Source organism: Podarcis raffonei, chromosome 9 (assembly GCF_027172205.1).
Source record: "Podarcis raffonei isolate rPodRaf1 chromosome 9, rPodRaf1.pri, whole genome shotgun sequence".
In the NCBI taxonomy this organism is placed as follows: domain Eukaryota; kingdom Metazoa; phylum Chordata; class Lepidosauria; order Squamata; family Lacertidae; genus Podarcis; species Podarcis raffonei.
The window spans coordinates 22,403,422-22,419,796 of record NC_070610.1 but is presented as its reverse complement, the minus strand read 5'-3'; the positions used below and the strand labels follow the sequence as shown (position 1 = coordinate 22,419,796).

The following is a 16,375-nucleotide window of genomic DNA, read 5'->3' as shown; positions in this document are numbered from 1 at the left end:
TTGTTGTCCAAGGTAATCAGAAGAACATAAAAGCTCTCTGGTTTCCTATTTGAGAAGTGTTTGAATGACTATGACTAAAGCTTTGCTTTATTCTCAAGCTTTATAAAAGTTGTACAAATGCGTAATACTAATAATTAAACTGGAAGAAAACATTGAGTACTATTTTGCATGGCTACCATTTTAAAAGGTTGTTTTCTTTCCCTAAGATCTTGTTTTTTTCCTGTATAAAATTACCCCACTGTTCTTGTAAGCCTGAATTTCTGATAAACCACTGGGTAAAATATAAGTCCTGTTTTTAGCCATGTTTCAGGTAAGAATGAAAATAAATTTGGGGTTCCTTGGAAGCTTACTTAGAGGCTTCTCAATGAGATTATAATTAATGGCGGAAAGTTTAAAAGAAAGGTAGACCACTGCTATCAATCTTAATTTGGGATCTGGAGTTTCAGTGGACAGTTGGGTGTCTTCCAATACTCTCAATTGATACATGGAATCTCTGTGTCTTGCACTGAGTTCTAGGGCATGTGCAGAGTTCATTAGCTGTGGCCTTTGTAGTATTATTTTTTTAGCTCTCTCAAAACCCTGCGTCACAAGAAAGGAGGCAGAGAGTTCCAGCTTCATATCAGCAGATTGCTTTTCATGTTTCCATGAGTTTGGGGTCATGTCTTCCAAAATTGTCTTGAGGGATTCTGATACATGCTTAAAAATTGTTTTTAACTAAAATAGCAGAACTAGTCTAAGGGCTTCGGCTTTAATGGGCATTATAGTGGTACCTCAGGTTACATACGCTTCAGGTTACAGACTCCGCTAACCCAGAAATAGTGTTTCAGGTTAAGAACTTTGCTTCAGGATGAGAACAGAAATCGTGCTCCAGCGGCGCGGGGCAGCAGGAGGCCCCATTAGCTAAAGTGGTGCTTCAGGTTAAGAACAGTTTCAGGTTAAGTACAGACCTCCGAAACCAATTGAGTTCTTAACCTGAGGTACCACTGTATTCCATTTTGTTGGCTTGATTTCAGTAGGCTGTGAGAAGGAAATATATATAAGCCCCAAAGGGAAACTCACGTAGCCTGACAATACAGTTGTTATATGTAGAGCAGAAGGTGAGAGTCTCTTGGGGTGTATCTCCCTGAGCAAAAAAATCTCCATTTCATGCAGCTTTCTTGAAGGCAACAGCAACCATGGTTGCTGGGCAGTGCTGTGACAATTCAGCTCCTGGTATGTTGTCTTTTACAAATGGAATTATTTGCAATTATATCAGGTGTTGTGGAAAGTTGTCCACATCACATGGGGAGAAAGGAAAGCTCAGAAGGCAACTTGAAAACAAGTCATGGGTTGCAGTGTAGTTGTTTACTTGGCTTCCCCCTTTCAGAGATAATAATGTAGGACAGCACCACAGGGAGCAGACATTTTTCTAAACCTCAAAAACAAAATTAAAATGCACAAAGTTCATTTTGTTATTTGTTTTGTGTTCCTTCAGTTTTTTAAAAGAGCCCTCACTTGATTATTAGGCATATACATTTTGTTTTTTGTTTTGTTATTTTAGAGAGCCCCCTAGCACTTGTTTTCTTTGCTCCAGAACACATGCTTATGTTTTAGGCTGGCATTCCTGATCTTGTGAAAAATGAATGGTTTTATTTTTAGAGAGGGTAACACATCATCATTTCTACATAGCATGTAGCTTGATAATAATTCTTGGCACTATCCTGAGGTTCCTTGAGATCTGGAGGAAGCAGCTGGCCACAGTACACAATATAAATTAAGCAAATGAGGCAATTTGGTGGTGGGGACACAAGTGGGATTCCTGTGATATGTGATGCTCAGGGTGACCTCATAGACTATGCCTAGTGGGAACAGACCTGCTAGTTCTTTCCTGTATGCCTTATTCCTGTCTCTGTATTATCTGAAAGCACCTGATTTCCATTACTCTTAACACAAGCCCAGCCTACAAATTCATACTTAATTTTTAAAATTCCTTTCCTGCTTCTCTTTTGCTGGCCATTGCCTCCGTCCCAGAGCTTTTTCTCCTTCCTCAGCTGTTGCACGCCATCCTTTTTATGCCTTTCCCTTATATATCTGGCGTTTCCTTGGGGAAAGATGCAAACTACCTTGGACCTACCTTGTCCTGGCAGCCTCAAGACCGACTGTTAACCCAGGTGTGTTTCCAGCACTTTAAGCATTTCCCTGCTATAGTCCAGGATGAAAGAATATGCTTGCTAAACAAATGTAAATGACACTGAGGGATCCCCCTCCCACCTGGTGATTCTGTATAATACATAAAGAAGCTGCATTTGGGAACTTAATGCAAGCTCAGCAATGGTGGAAGTGAGGTGGAGATTACATTTTTCCGTGAGATGCTTAAAAATGCACTCGAGCCTCTCTTGGAGTGTTTGCATAACACCACAACGGATGTTTATGCAGGAGGGATATGCAATCCCTCAGAAATATATCTGTATGACACCGTAGGAGGAAGAGACGGATGGTCATTCTGGCATTAGATCCCTGATGGTTTTTTATCAGTCAGAGGAGATGTGCCAAGCATAGAGCTATCAGTCAGCGGGTTGGCAGGGCATAGAAATTTTGCTGTACAGAATTCTTTGGAGATGCTGGGCCTGTATGCTTTTGAATTCTGTTTATTTTATGAATAACTTTAGTAGAAGGCCTAGTTTGTAATGCATATGTTTGTACTCTGTTCCAAAGACTGATGGTTTACTTCTGGGGAAAGCCCCTTAAATCAACTTCAACAACTGCCCCCTTTGCATTTGTGCTTTTAAAAACAAAATATGTATAATGTAAGGATGGGCAACTTCAGCACCTCCTGGCATATCACGAGAAAGTGGACTACAGTGGTACCTCGGGTTAAGAACTTAATTTGTTCTGGAGGTCCATTCTTAACCTAAAACCTGAAACTGTTCTTAACCTGAGGTACCACCTTAGCTAATGGGGCCTCCTGCTGCTGCCGCGCCGCCGCCACATGATTTCTGTTCCCATCCTGAGGTAAAGTTCTTAACCTGAGGTACTATTTCTGGGTTAGCGAAGTCTGTAACCTGAAGCGTCTGTAAACCGAGGTACCACTGTATTCCTAGCCTACTTAATGTATGGTTGTTGTTGTTTTTTAAGTGTAAGAATAACTTACACTTATTCTGATTCCCTTTTCCTTTTTGAATAGGTTGAAATGGTGAAATCAGCCTTTAGAAAAATTCTTGTCAGATGGATTATAAGCCAGGAGTTGAAATGAATGATTAATTTGATTAAAAAAAAAAATAGTTCAGCATCTTCTTCATCATGGTTTCAACCATGAAGGCTAGAATTTTTTTAAAGTAAAGGCTGAAGCATGCACAGATGTTACCCACATTTAGTATAATGGGATAATGCCAAATAATACTAATACACAGATAGGCTATCGCTAAATAACTGACCCTTGTTGGGGGCAGAACAGAATGTTAAACATGAAATAAAAATATACACAACCAAAACATTTTTTTGAATGTTTATGAATAAAACGATGTATCGTTGTCATCATCAACATCATCTATCTTATGACAATACCTTTATTAGACCAAGCAAAATTCTGTGAAGGCATATGAATTCTTCAAAACTTGTCAGCAGTCTAGATGATAAACAACAAAGTCAGGGGGAGTTGGATGATGATAAAACTGTAATATATAAACTTTATTTTATTTGTATGCCTCCTTTCCATGGTTAAAAACCATGCCCAAGGCACCTTACAACAGTAAAATATTTGATTAATTACAAACATAACAAAAGTAGGCATAAACAATAAATAAAAAGCATCAAAAAGTACAAAACCAAATTGAATGATTTCCACATCAATCATGATAAGATCTAAAAATAAAAACACAAAAAAATAATATCAGTAGCAGCAGTGAAAAATCCTTAAACTAACAGTCTGTCCAGCAGCCTCACCTTTTGTAGCTGGAGTCAGTCAGGCCAGGTGGGACAACAACAACAACATTTTATTATTTGTACCCTTCCTATCCGACTGGGTTGCCCCAGTCACTCTGAGCGGCTTCCAGCATATATAAAAACATAGTAGAACATTAAACTATAAAAAGCTTCCCTATACAGGGCTGCCTCCAGATGTTTCCTAAATGTCATATACCATAGGCTGTTTCAGGTGCTATATATGTTTCAGGTAATTTTATATGTCATTCTAGGACGGGGCTGAAATTGAAGTCAAGTTGCTTTGCCTCACAGTTGTAGCGAATTTTTCCCTCAGAGAATGAATTCCCATCTTCAGATAGCATAAGATCCTCTCCCTCCATGTTAGGATCTCACTATTGCACAGCTAAATTTGGTGTTTTCCATGTCAAACAAAATGTAGAGGTAGTTGTGTTGGCCCAAAAGGCAGGTGCTTTCACTGTGTCCTTTGGGTGCTTACTTGAAACATTTTTATTTCAGCAAGCCTATGTAGACATGCAAATATTGATGTGCTTGATTCCCCTTGCTGTTCATTTTAATTATATTTAAATATTTATAAATGTTTTTAACTTTTTCATTGATGTTTTTATTATTTCTTGTCAACCCCAGAGGCTTTATTGCAATCAAGCAGCATATAAGTTTTGTTAAATAAAAATAATAAATGTGAAAAAAGAAACCAAATGCCACATTGGAGCAACATCTCTATTTGCCAACCGAAACATCACAAATTAGTGTGCAAGCTTTCAATTTCTCCAGAACTCTTCATCAGGTTAGCTAGTAAACAACGCAGAAGGGTGTGTATGTTTGTGTAAAGTTGGCTGCTGGTAGCGCCATCTGTGCTTGCATCTGGTATGAAATTATTCAGAGCTGTGTCCTCTCTGTACTTAAAAATACAAAAACCCAGAATTCTGCAAAAATCCAGAATTCTATACATTGTGCAGATTAGAACACATTTGTTATTTCCTATTTTATGCAGTGGTTTTTACTGTTTTCCTCAAATGAGTTAACTTCTCGGGTAGAGGCAAAGACCACACATTTTCAGGTATACCTTTGTGCAAGCAAATAACTTAAATAACTGGATTCTGCAACCAGCACCACATTCCGTGGCTTTTTCTGTGCTCATGCAAAATCATGGCTGGCACATAGCTCCTTCTCAACATTTTTGTTTAGAGTACTGCAGTAGTTGGCTATTTTTAAAGTGCACTGTGGTTTTCTTTTATATTCTCACTCCTGTACAGAGTGCTGGTATATTCTATTTCATCCATAGCTCCATATGGTGTTCTCTCTCTTTCTCTCTCTCTATATATATATTTGCACATTGGAATGGCTCTAGATAATTGGTTCCATCCAAGAATGTTTGAAGCTGTTCCACCACTTCTTTCTCAAGCACCTTGCCCCCAAAGGAGATACTGGCAGCTGGGGAATAGTGGTCCAACTTGAATGACTTGCTCCCTTGTATAAAAATAAGTAAGGCTCAGCAAAACTTTCACACGTTTCAGCTTGGGGGTCAAAAGAGTGCCTTGCCTCCCCTTTTTTTTCCTTCCCAGCATGCCAAGAGAAGGTGAGGCTAGAATGTGCTAAGAGGGCCTGTGGCAAGGGATGACTAGAGGTTTCCTTTATTCAGCTTATGGCGATAACTTCATTGCCATGTGAATTAACTTTGTCATTATATATCATCTATATATTTAAAATATAGTAATCCTTATTATGAGGGACGCGGGTGGTGCTGTGGATTAAACCACAGAGCCTAGGACTTGCCGATCAGAAGGTCGGCGGTTCGAATCCCCACGACGGGGTGAGCTCCCGTTGCTCGGTCCCTGCTCCTGCCAACCTAGCAGTTCGAAAGCACGTCAAAGTGCAAGTAGATAAATAGGTACTGCTCTGGTGGGAAGGTAAACGGCGTTTCCGTGCGCTGTTCTGGTTCGCCAGAAGTGGCTTAGTCATGCTGGCCACATGACCCAAGAAGCTGGATGCCGGCTCCCTCGGCCAATAAAGCGAGTTGAGCGCCGCAACCCCAGAGTCGGTCACGACTGGACCTAATGGTCAGGGGTCCCTTTACCTTTAATCCTTATTATTTTGTGAAACTTTATCCCATATTTGAGTCACTCGCAGCTACTTTATTCAGGTTATGGCAATAACTTCATTGCCATGTGAATTAACTTTGTCACTACCGGTATATATCATCTATATATTTAAAATATCTTGAATTGGGCAATTGGTTCATATTAATAGATTGATTTCCCAGTCCTGTCTTCCATTGAAGAAGCTTCAAGAAACTCAGAGGGGCCCTTTTATCCTTACAACATCCTTGTGAGTTAGGCTAGGCTGACAGGTAGGGACTGGCCCAAGGTCACTCAGCAAACTTCATATAATAAAGGTGGTACTCATTCACAGCATAAAAATGAACTCTCACCCCTCCCCCGGTGAAAGAATACAGCATTCCTCCGCTTTTAATCCAGTAAAAACTTGGGGAAGCATTGAATTAGTGGGCTTTTGTTTGTTTCCTCTTCTTACTTCCTTGTTAGGGCTTCTCTTGGCTTTGTGGGGCTTGGCTCGCTTTCTTGAGCTGTCCACAGCTGTCAGATCCCTAGAGGGGAAGCAAATGGATTTTCTAACACCTACAATGATTTTACACCGGTTGTTCACTGCACCTGAAAATGGAGGTTATTTACCCAGTGCTGAGCTTTGCTTAAAACCAAAGTCGGTGCCCAAAGAAACACAGCCTGTGCATTGAGGCTGTGAAATCCCAGAAGTGCCAGTGTATCAAGGCACTGTGTTTGCCTTGAAATTATTTATGCCGATCGGCGGAGGATGAGCGCAAACAGTAAACTTGCTCTGCATGGGTAGCCCAACAGTTCGTCTCTGCTGCTGGTGCGACGATGAATAATTTATAAACACATTATTCCCCCCCCCAAAAAAAAAATCGGTGGAGAGGGTCATTAGCATTTTAATGAGAACAATACATGCGTTGTACTAAATCCTTTGCCTTCTGTTTCTTCTTCTCTTTCCTTCTCTTCCTCCAGTAAAACAATTCTGCCGAGCGCTTTGGAAATAGCTGACGACACTGGATAATGTGCTGAGTGGCACTATGGGCAGGCGATACCCAGGGGCTCACTATCGTCAGAGCAATTCATGTATGTATGTGAATTTTCTCCCTACCTGTAGATTTGAAAGCAAAGCAAAACCTGGTAGCATCTCTTGGCTGACTTCCTGCTTTTCTGATTGCACTGCCCAACCGCTGCTGCTATAGCCTTAGTGAATTTTTGGGGGCCAAATTTTCCAAGTTTAAACGTGCAAAGCGGGTAGATTTTATAATCTTTGCCAATGGGAGAGCAAAGCGCTTGCCGTGTACTAGTTGCCAACGTCACCGTTTGAATTTCTCAGGTAACTTTGATAAGACTGCACGGTTGGAATCGGGTGCACTAAATTTTCATGCCATGTTTTCTCTTGCATGCTGTGGCATACGTCAGTCTGTCCATACCCTTGCCTAAGCAGGTTTTGTTCCACAGCTTGGGAGAGGAAGGCATTTCCGTAGGCCCCGAGACCAGCAAAATGTCCACTATACCTCTAACATCAATGAGATAATAATAATAATAATAATAATAATAATAATAATAATAATTTGTTATTTATACCCCGCCCATCTGGCTGAGTTTCCCCAGCCACTCTGGGCGGCTCCCAATCAAGGGTTAAAAACAATACAGCATTAAATATTAAAAACTTCCCTAAACAGGGCTGCCTTCAGATGTCTTTTAAAGGTAGGATAGCTGCTTATTTCCTTCACATCAGAAGGGAAGGCGTTCCACAGGGTGGGCGCCACTACCGAGAAGGCCCTCTGCCTGGTTCCCTGTAGCCTCACTTCTCGCAATGAGGGAACCGCCAGAAGGCCCTCGGCGCTGGATCTCAGTGTCTGGGCTGAACGATGGGGGTGGAGACGCTCCTTCAGGTATACCTGACCGAGGCCGTTTAGGGCTTTAAAGGTCAGCACCAACACTTTGAATTGTGCTCGGAAACGTACTGGGAGCCAGTGCATATCTCTCAGGACCGGTGTTATGTGGTCCCAGCGGCCACTCCCAGTCACCAGTCTAGCTGCCGCATTCTGGATTAATTGCAGTTTCCGGGTCACCTTCAAAGGTAGCCCCACGTAGATGATTATTTCTCATTAAGCATGAGAAGATCAAAGGCAGCATGAGAATTCTAAGGTTGCACACCCTGCCTCTCCCATGAATAGGGGGCAACCGAATTTGCCTTGCTGAGATTTTCTAAAATCCTGGAGCCGGCAATTCACACACACACACACACACACACACACACACACCATGCAGGCATACACACAAAGGAGTCCTGCTAGGTTTGAGGAAGTTCTGGGCCCTCTTTGTTACCCTGGCTGCTCTTTTTATCCCTCCGCTCCCCATGCTACCCTGCTGAATCATCATTATCAACATCACCTCCATATTCATCCAGACAGCCCTCTGGGCCAAATGGAGATGGCTGATGCTTCATCCGTGTGTCCATCCAACCTTCCACCTGTTAAAAAGCAACAAAAAGAGAAGGGGTGTTGTGGTGGCTCACGTCCGCCCTGGTATGCCTATGCAAGCTGGTGATGCTACATCATTTGCTTCTTGCTGAACTTCACCTCTCCTTGCTATCATGTGCTGTTGTCTTTGGCATTCTTTGCCCCACCCCAGTCTCTGGGACTCCAGGATTAGGCCTTTAAGTCCGGCTCTAACAGAGGACAGCTTTAGATCTTACAGAAGCAAAAGAGAGGCTCAAGCATTTCTGGCCGCTTCTTTTTGTACTTGTCTGGAGCAAAAGCTCATGTATCTCCCACATAATGAGACCTGTAAGCTCCTGGCAGAGGTAACATTGCTTCTTCTCCTACATGATGCTGCACTGCTTTTCTGTGTTGTCCATGAGTTCTTGCTCTTGCTATATGGACAGATGAAAAAGCAGCACAGACTTAGTGAGTTGCAAAATCAGGCTTGTTGAATGAACACATCTAAGATACACCCACATAACCCCTGTTCTCCATAAACCATGCCCCTGATCTAGCTGAGATATATTTCGTGTTTAGTTACCCCTTTCCAGTGTAAACTCGTTTCTTTCTTATTTCTTGTGTCTGTCTTGCTGAAAGGCAGTTCAGGTAATACCACCGCAGCTGACCTGGGTCTCGCCTCAAGGTCAGTTTTCCGTAAAAGGTTCAAAGGTCCCTTTAAAGTTTGCAGCCTGTCCCTTTCATCTCCTTGAAATGGCAGGTGACAAGTGGCTATCCCTGTGGCTACTTAACTGCCAGGTATAATCCTTGAGCCTTAAGGCTTGCTATATTCCAAGCTATGTCAAATAATCTTCTCAAGAGGCAGTACATGAAAAGTTCCTTGTGACTTCCCCCCTCCCCAAAAAGCCTCTCTTGTGTTAAGTCTTGGTAATTTTTGTTTATGCCCTAGGCTACCATTATAATGCCATCTACCTTTTCTTCCCTTTACTGTATAGTGTTCTTAGGATCATGGAATCATAGAGTCATAGAACTGTAGAGTTGGGAGGGACCACGAGAGTCGTTTAGTTGAGTCCGTTGCAATGCAGGAATCTCAACTAAAGCATACAGGACAGGTGGCCATTCAATTTCTGCTTAAAAACCCCCAAGGAAGGAAAATCCACTACCTTCCGAGGAAGTCTGTTCCACAGTCAAGCAGCTCTTATTTCAGAATTCACCTCTTCTGTATGTTCAGAATTTCCATTTTGTATTATTATGTAGATGAAATCTAAATCCTTGCATGCAGGCAATTTAATTATTACTGTGATATGAATAGCGAGGGGAAGTAAAAGCAGATGCAGATAGGGAAACTTAGCAAAGTTTTTCTTTTTGCTGTAGCAAGGCTTCTTCTCCATTACATTTACACTGTTACAGTGATGCCAATGTTGCTTCAGGTCTAGAAGAAGACTAGAGTTTGGATTTGAAATTCCGCTTTATCACTACCCTAAGGAGTCTCAAAGCAGCTGACAATCTCCTTTCCCTTCCTCCCCCACAACAAACACTCTGTGAGGTGAGTGAGGCTGAGAGACTTCAGAGAAGTGTGACTAACCCAAGGTCACCCAGCAGCTGCATGTGGAGGAGCAGGGAAGCGAACCTGGTTCACCAGATTACGAGACTATGGCTCTTAAACACTACACCACACTGACTCTCTCTAATAGTACAGCAGCAGTAAAGGAAAGTTGCTCTATGTTTGAAACCAGCTACTCTGAGTCTGCTACCTGTTTGCTGCTGCTGGGCAATTCTGGGTCAAGGTCAGTCCCCTTCGGACTTTGCTTACCACCCCGTGGTCAGATGCCACCACAGTGGAAGTAGAAACAGCGGTAGAAGATGAACCAAACACTGGAACCTGCGGAAGGGGGTGTAAGAAAACTGAATGGCAGTAGCCAGAGGGCATTATGAGGAATGGAGGCATGCAGTGGTACTTTGTTCATGTCACAGTCGCAGGTTACCATGCAAAAAAGACGAAAAAAAGAATATCCGCTTCTGCTACTGGCACCCGATTGTAAGATCCTCTCGGTGTCTTTTAAATGAGCCACCTGTGCAGAAAACCTAAATGCTCAAAAAAGAAATAAAACCTCAGCTTCATATGCTTTCCAGTGGAAGGGAAAGAGCTGAAATTTTTGAATTTTAGCTCATGTGTAAGGTTGTTGGCATCAACCAGCAGTAATATATATTGGTTATACTTCACAAGCTGTAACCTTTCTTCTGTTCGGTGTGATAATGCCCTCTCATCATTTTATAGCTGGCTGCTGGATATGTCGCTTTCCAGAAGGGGAATTGGTGAAAAATATTCTGATGTACTGAGAACTTGAAGCTTGAGAGAGTTTCAAATAGAAGACCTAATAATTTCTCTTCTTCTTAGATGTCTGCTATGCGCAGGCTTTGTGCTCTCTATAATTTAGTCCAACTTCAGCAAATTCTGCATGCCAGGAAATCCACTTTGCTTGTGTGAAGATTTTTCTCCCTTCAATTTGTTTGTGAAGAACTGAGCTTAAAGGGCCACCAAGAATGCTTTACGTTTTCGTTTGCTTGGCAAATATAATTTATTTTAAGAATTAGCATTAGAGAGAGATGCTTTGCAACATAAAAGAGCAAGACCGAGAACGCTTCTGCTACAGAGAAGGCAGCCGAAAATCACGACCTATTCTCCACTAGCACAACGCAATATTTTGACACCGTTGTTGGAGTAAATTTTGCTTAAAATATGGAATGCAATTGGGAGTTAACTCTGGGAAATTCCACCTTTCTGAAATGTACGCAGAGGTTTTTTTTTCCTTTTAAACATTGCTAGATTCTGCCCCCTGCTTCTGTATTTGCAATAATTAATTTTACTGAATAATTTGTCCAGCGCTGTGCTGCACTGGCTTTGTTTTGTGGCTTTCTTTGTTTTTAATTTCTTAAAATGATCCCTCTTTTCAGATTTCAAATAATAATCTATTTCCTGATCCATTGCTGAAGCCCAGTGATCCATGTCAGAAGTACATCCAGGTCAGACGCCCTTTCAGATATTTTAATACTGTACGCATAGAATTTCTTTCTCTCTTTCTGGGCTCATGGTCTTGCATTTACAATTTAAAAAATATATTCATTCTCTTTCCCTTTCCCTTTCCCTCACTCTTTCTTCTGGTGTTTTCTCTTCTTTAAAACAACGCAACCAGTTTTTCAAAGCCAGTACAAGCACAGTACTTGCCAATTTCTTATCCTTTGTTTAAAAGAGTTGGGAGCAGGTTGCGGGATCAGGCAGAGACTTCCCCTTCTCAGCGCTCGGCTGGCCCAACTATGCATTTCACTCGACAAAAGCGTGTTTCCAAGCCCATATATGTCAAGATAACTTGAGTACAAGGCCAGAATGGGCATTTATAGGGCGGCAACTGGTGGGCTGGAGTGAGAATGAAGGATCAGCAGGCACCAGAAGAACTGTTTCTGTATCCCCTTCTGCATCTTTCAACGCTTGGAGATTCTGTAATACTCCAGTGAAGTAGTCCTGCATTGTTGTGGTGTTAGTGGCTAGGACCCTGGTCCGAATCTCACCTCTGCCATGAACTCAATGGGTGCCCTTTTTCTTTTTCTTCTCCCTCTCCCTCTCCTCCCTCTCCTTCCTCCTCCAGCCTACAATCTTCCATGCTGAGATAATACTGTAGAGTTGTCATGTATAGGAGTGTCTTGAATGTTCCGCAGTGAGATATAAATATTCAGCATAATGGAGGATGAAGTGATATTTCAGTCGGTAGAGCACAACGCTCTTAATCTCAGGCTCATGGGCCTGAGCCCCACATTGGGCAAAAGATTCCCGCATTGCAGGGAGTTGAGCTAGATGACCCTTGTGGTCTCTTCCAATTCTACAAGCTTTATAGGGCAGAATCAGTACATTAGATCAAGTTCCTGCTTATTCTCCACCCTCTTGATTTTCTTTCAAAAGATGAGACATTTGCTCCATCATCTGGTCTTGGCACTTAGTCAGAAAAGAGATTCTGACCAAACATCAGGAAGAACATCCTGACAGTAAGAGCTGTTCAACAATGGAACAGACTGCTACAAGAAGTCGTGGACTCTAACCTTCCTTGGAGGTTTTCAAGCAGAGGTTGGATGGTCATGTATGATTTAGTTGAGATTCCTGCATTGCACGGGGTTGGACTAGATGGCCCTCAGGGTCCTTTCCCACACTAAAGGTAAAGGGATCCCTGACCATTAGGTCCAGTCGTGACCGACTCCGGGGTTGCGACGCTCATCTCGTTTTATTGGCCGAGGGAGCCGGCGTACAGCTTCCGGGTCATGTGGCCAGCATGACTAAGCCGCTTCTGGTGAAACCAGAGCAGCGCACGGAAACGCCGTTTACCTTCCCACAGGAGCGGTACCTATTTATCTACTTGCACTTTGACGTGCTTTCGGACTGCTAGGTGGGCAGGAGCAGGGACCGAGCAACTGGAGCTCACCCCATCGCGGGGATTCGAACCGCCAACCTTCTGATTGGCAAGCCCTAGGCTCTGTGGTTTAACCCACAGTGCCACCCGCGTCCCTTTCCCACACTACAATTGTACAATAAGTCTGCCTTCATCCAAAGGAAATGCTTCCTAGGCATGGCCAATTATAGTCTAGTTTATGGGTAGGCAAACTAAGGCCCGGAGGCCGGATCCGGCCCAATAGCCTTCTAAATCCGGCCCGCGGACAGTCCGGAAATCAGCATGTTTTTACTTGAGTAGAATGTGTCTTTTTATTTAAAATGCATCTCTGGGTTATTTGTGGGGCCTGCCTGGTGTTTTTACATGAGTAGAATGTGTGGTAATATTTAAAATGCATCTTTGAGTTATTTGTGGGGCATAGGAATTCATTCATATTTTCCCCCCAAAATATAGTCCGGCTCCCCACAAGGTCTGAAAGACGGTGGACCAGCCCCCTGCTGAAAAAGTTTGCTGACCCCTGGTAGTTGTACCTATACTGTCCTTATTAACTTAATAACATTTATTTGTTCAATTGTTTTAGTTTTTCATTAGCAGTACTGAGAGAGTAAGTAATGGCCTGTCTACCTCTCTCTAAAGTTCCTGTCAAGGCACTCAGAATTATTCTCCTTGAAGCACAAATTTATGTAGCATTTATTTTGAGGATGCTGTCAGGAGGTTCACAAGATCTCTGCCCTGGGAGCATAATTTGGATCTATAAGAATGTGCAGGAGTCAGGCACAATGTACACCTCGGCCATCTCTTTGACTTGCTAGGTTTTAAGCTTTGGTAAGAGAACCATCTTCCTGGTTTGATTCTTTGTCTTTCCATGTGGTCCACTCAGCTCTTTCAGGGGCACGTGGGGTTTTGTCATTGCTTTCTTTTGTTAATAATGGATTAGAAAATCGGAAAGTGGACTACAGCACAGTGCTAAGGTGAAAGCCCTTGACTGATACAGGGTATTTTGGGGCCATAAAGCTTGATTATCTTTAACCCCTAGGCACTGTTACACAGAAATATAAGCTTCCATCTTTTTATTAAGCTGTGCAAGGCGGTAAGAAAATTAACAGCCTTAACATTGGTGAAGTTAGGTGATATTAGACTCTGGACTTCATGGTCTTTGAGAGCGTGTGCGTGTCTTTAGATGGCAATATGTATCATTTCACATTTTTAAAAATATGGTAGGCAGCTGTCATTTGTTTGGGGGTCCTGAACTTCTCCCCCAAAGCCCTGCCTCGATGGCCCCACTATGTCCTGTAGCCTTCCAATGTGCTTTCCAATATTCTGCAGATGAAAATATGGACCGTGTGGTAGGATGTATGCAGAAAGGCTAAAACCAACAATGTGGTGCCCTGTACAGACAGGGCAGTTCTTAAATTATCATTTGAGGTACTAATTCCACTGGCACAAATCCATTTCAGGCACTATGTACATTTTCAGGTCAACAGTAATGCCAGAAGGAAGAAGTCAATGTAGAAAAAGGTGTAAGAAGCTTTATAGGGCTGAATCGGTACATTAGATCAAGTGAAGTCCAATTGCGGCTACACAGTGGAACGCGGGGAGGGACATAGCTCTGTGGTAGACCACATACTTTGCACACAGATTATCCTGAATTCAAGCCTTGGCATCTCTGGTACACCTGGGAAATATTCCTGTCAGTCAGGAATGTAGCTATACAGATCAATGGTCAGACTCAGTAAAAGGCAGGTTCCTGTGTTCCTAAATGCCTGAAATTTAGTTTTTACAACGTCCACGTATCAGTGCCTTCTAACATAATAAATCCAAAGGATGTGTTAAAGAATAGAAGCCTGATATATTATACAGTGATTTCCTCGGTGCAGCAGGACATAATATTCTGTCACAATTTATTTGCTAAATAAGTTGTGTGTGTGTGTGTGTGTGTGTGTGTGTGTGTGTGTGTACTGATAAAGAGTGAGGAACAGAGAAATCAAAGTAGGGAGGAGGAGAATATAGACAGCATCTCCATTATTGGCTTTGACAACTGGAGTGTGTCTTGATGCTGAATTAGTGTTTCCGGTATCAAAGCTGTAATGAAAGAGAAAACAAAGGGGTAGACAGCTGAAGTGATTCTCAAAGGTTTTTCAAAGGAGAGGTCCATGAAACCAGAAACTTTATCAAGCAGAACAGACAGTCTAGCATTTTTCTTGCTCCCCACCCCTGCCCCCGCTTGTTTTCAACATTGCATAACCCTAAAATGAATGAGCCATCTGCTTCATGCAAATCTGTTTTGACAAACAGGAGAGCGCTAGCTATGATCTGCACTGACCAGCACCAGACTATTTATTCAGCTGGATGTGTCTGCCCGTCCCTGCCCCTGTTTTAATTAAACATTTCTATAATCACTTAGATAATATACTAATGTTATAATAATTTATTATTTATACCCCACCCATCTGGCTGGGTTTTCCCAGCCACTCTGGTTTGTTTTTTTCCAATTTTTTTTGTTGATTTCCACAAAATTATAAACAAACAAATAAACAAACAAACATAAATCATAAACCTTATTTAAATTACACTTATTAACATTGTTAAGTGACTTCCTCGTTTCCCCTTGGTTGAATTTCAATGCATATCCTTTTAACAGTTTTCCAAATCATAGTTCTTATAAATTTAATTTGAACATTGACATCCTTAAATCTTTTCATTTTGAAATTAAACATATTACTTCATCACTTAACTTATATAAAATCCTAAGCCAATCAAGTATCTGCAAGCTGTTTCCAATTAGTTTACCTTAACATATTTAACTAAATAATCATTAAATTTTGTCCATTCTTCCTTGTATTCCTCCTCCTTCTGGTCGCGGACTCTTCCAGTTAGGTCAGCTAGTTCCGAAAACTCCATCATCTTCATCTGCCATTCTTCCACTGTAGGTAGTTCTTGCGTTTTCCACTTTTTAGCTATTAAAATTCTCGCAGCAGTTGTGGCATACAAAAATAATTTAACATCTTCCCAGCCACTCTGGGCGGCTTCCAACCGAATATTAAAAACAATGCAGCATCAGACATTAAAAACTTCCCTACATAGGTATCTCTTTTCTTATTCAGCAAACAGAAGCCCAAGAACCAGAACCGCTCCATATGTCTGCATGGCACCCCGGGTTTATTAGTGTTTTGCCATGACAAGCAAAGTATGAAAGAAGAGCATGCGTCTCAAAATAATAATAATAATAATAATAATAATAATAATAATAATAATAATAATAATAATATCTTTATTGTCATTGCCCCCTCTCAGGGACAACGAAATTACTCGACTGCTCCATAAAAACACTAATTAAAACAATACAGTATAGTACAGCAAGGAAGATTAGATGACTTTCAAAGTCCAGGCTTCCCATTCAGGGCTGAGATCGCTCTGGAGAAGAAGCTGTTCTTAAGACGGCTCGTTCTTGTCTTCATCGTCCTGTATCTCCGTCCCGACGGCAGGAGCTCGAAGAGACAGTGACCAG

The 16,375-nt window shown here is 41.9% G+C and overlaps 1 protein-coding gene across 9 annotated transcripts in view; it reads left to right on the top strand.

The window, feature by feature from the left end:
- APBB2 (amyloid beta precursor protein binding family B member 2) overlaps positions 1–16,375 on the top strand; it is a 170,763-nt gene that overhangs the window by 61,738 nt on the left and 92,650 nt on the right. For 7 of the 9 annotated variants that reach the window (XM_053403230.1, XM_053403229.1, XM_053403225.1 and 4 more), the window contains exon 3: positions 6,960–7,070. In XM_053403230.1, coding sequence (XP_053259205.1) covers positions 7,025–7,070 — 46 coding nt within the window. In that variant the 5' untranslated portion in view covers positions 6,960–7,024. Of the gene's footprint in view, positions 1–6,959; positions 7,075–11,386; positions 11,456–16,375 lie in introns of those variants that run through there. The other 2 variants (XM_053403226.1, XM_053403227.1) reach the window with 2 other exon arrangements.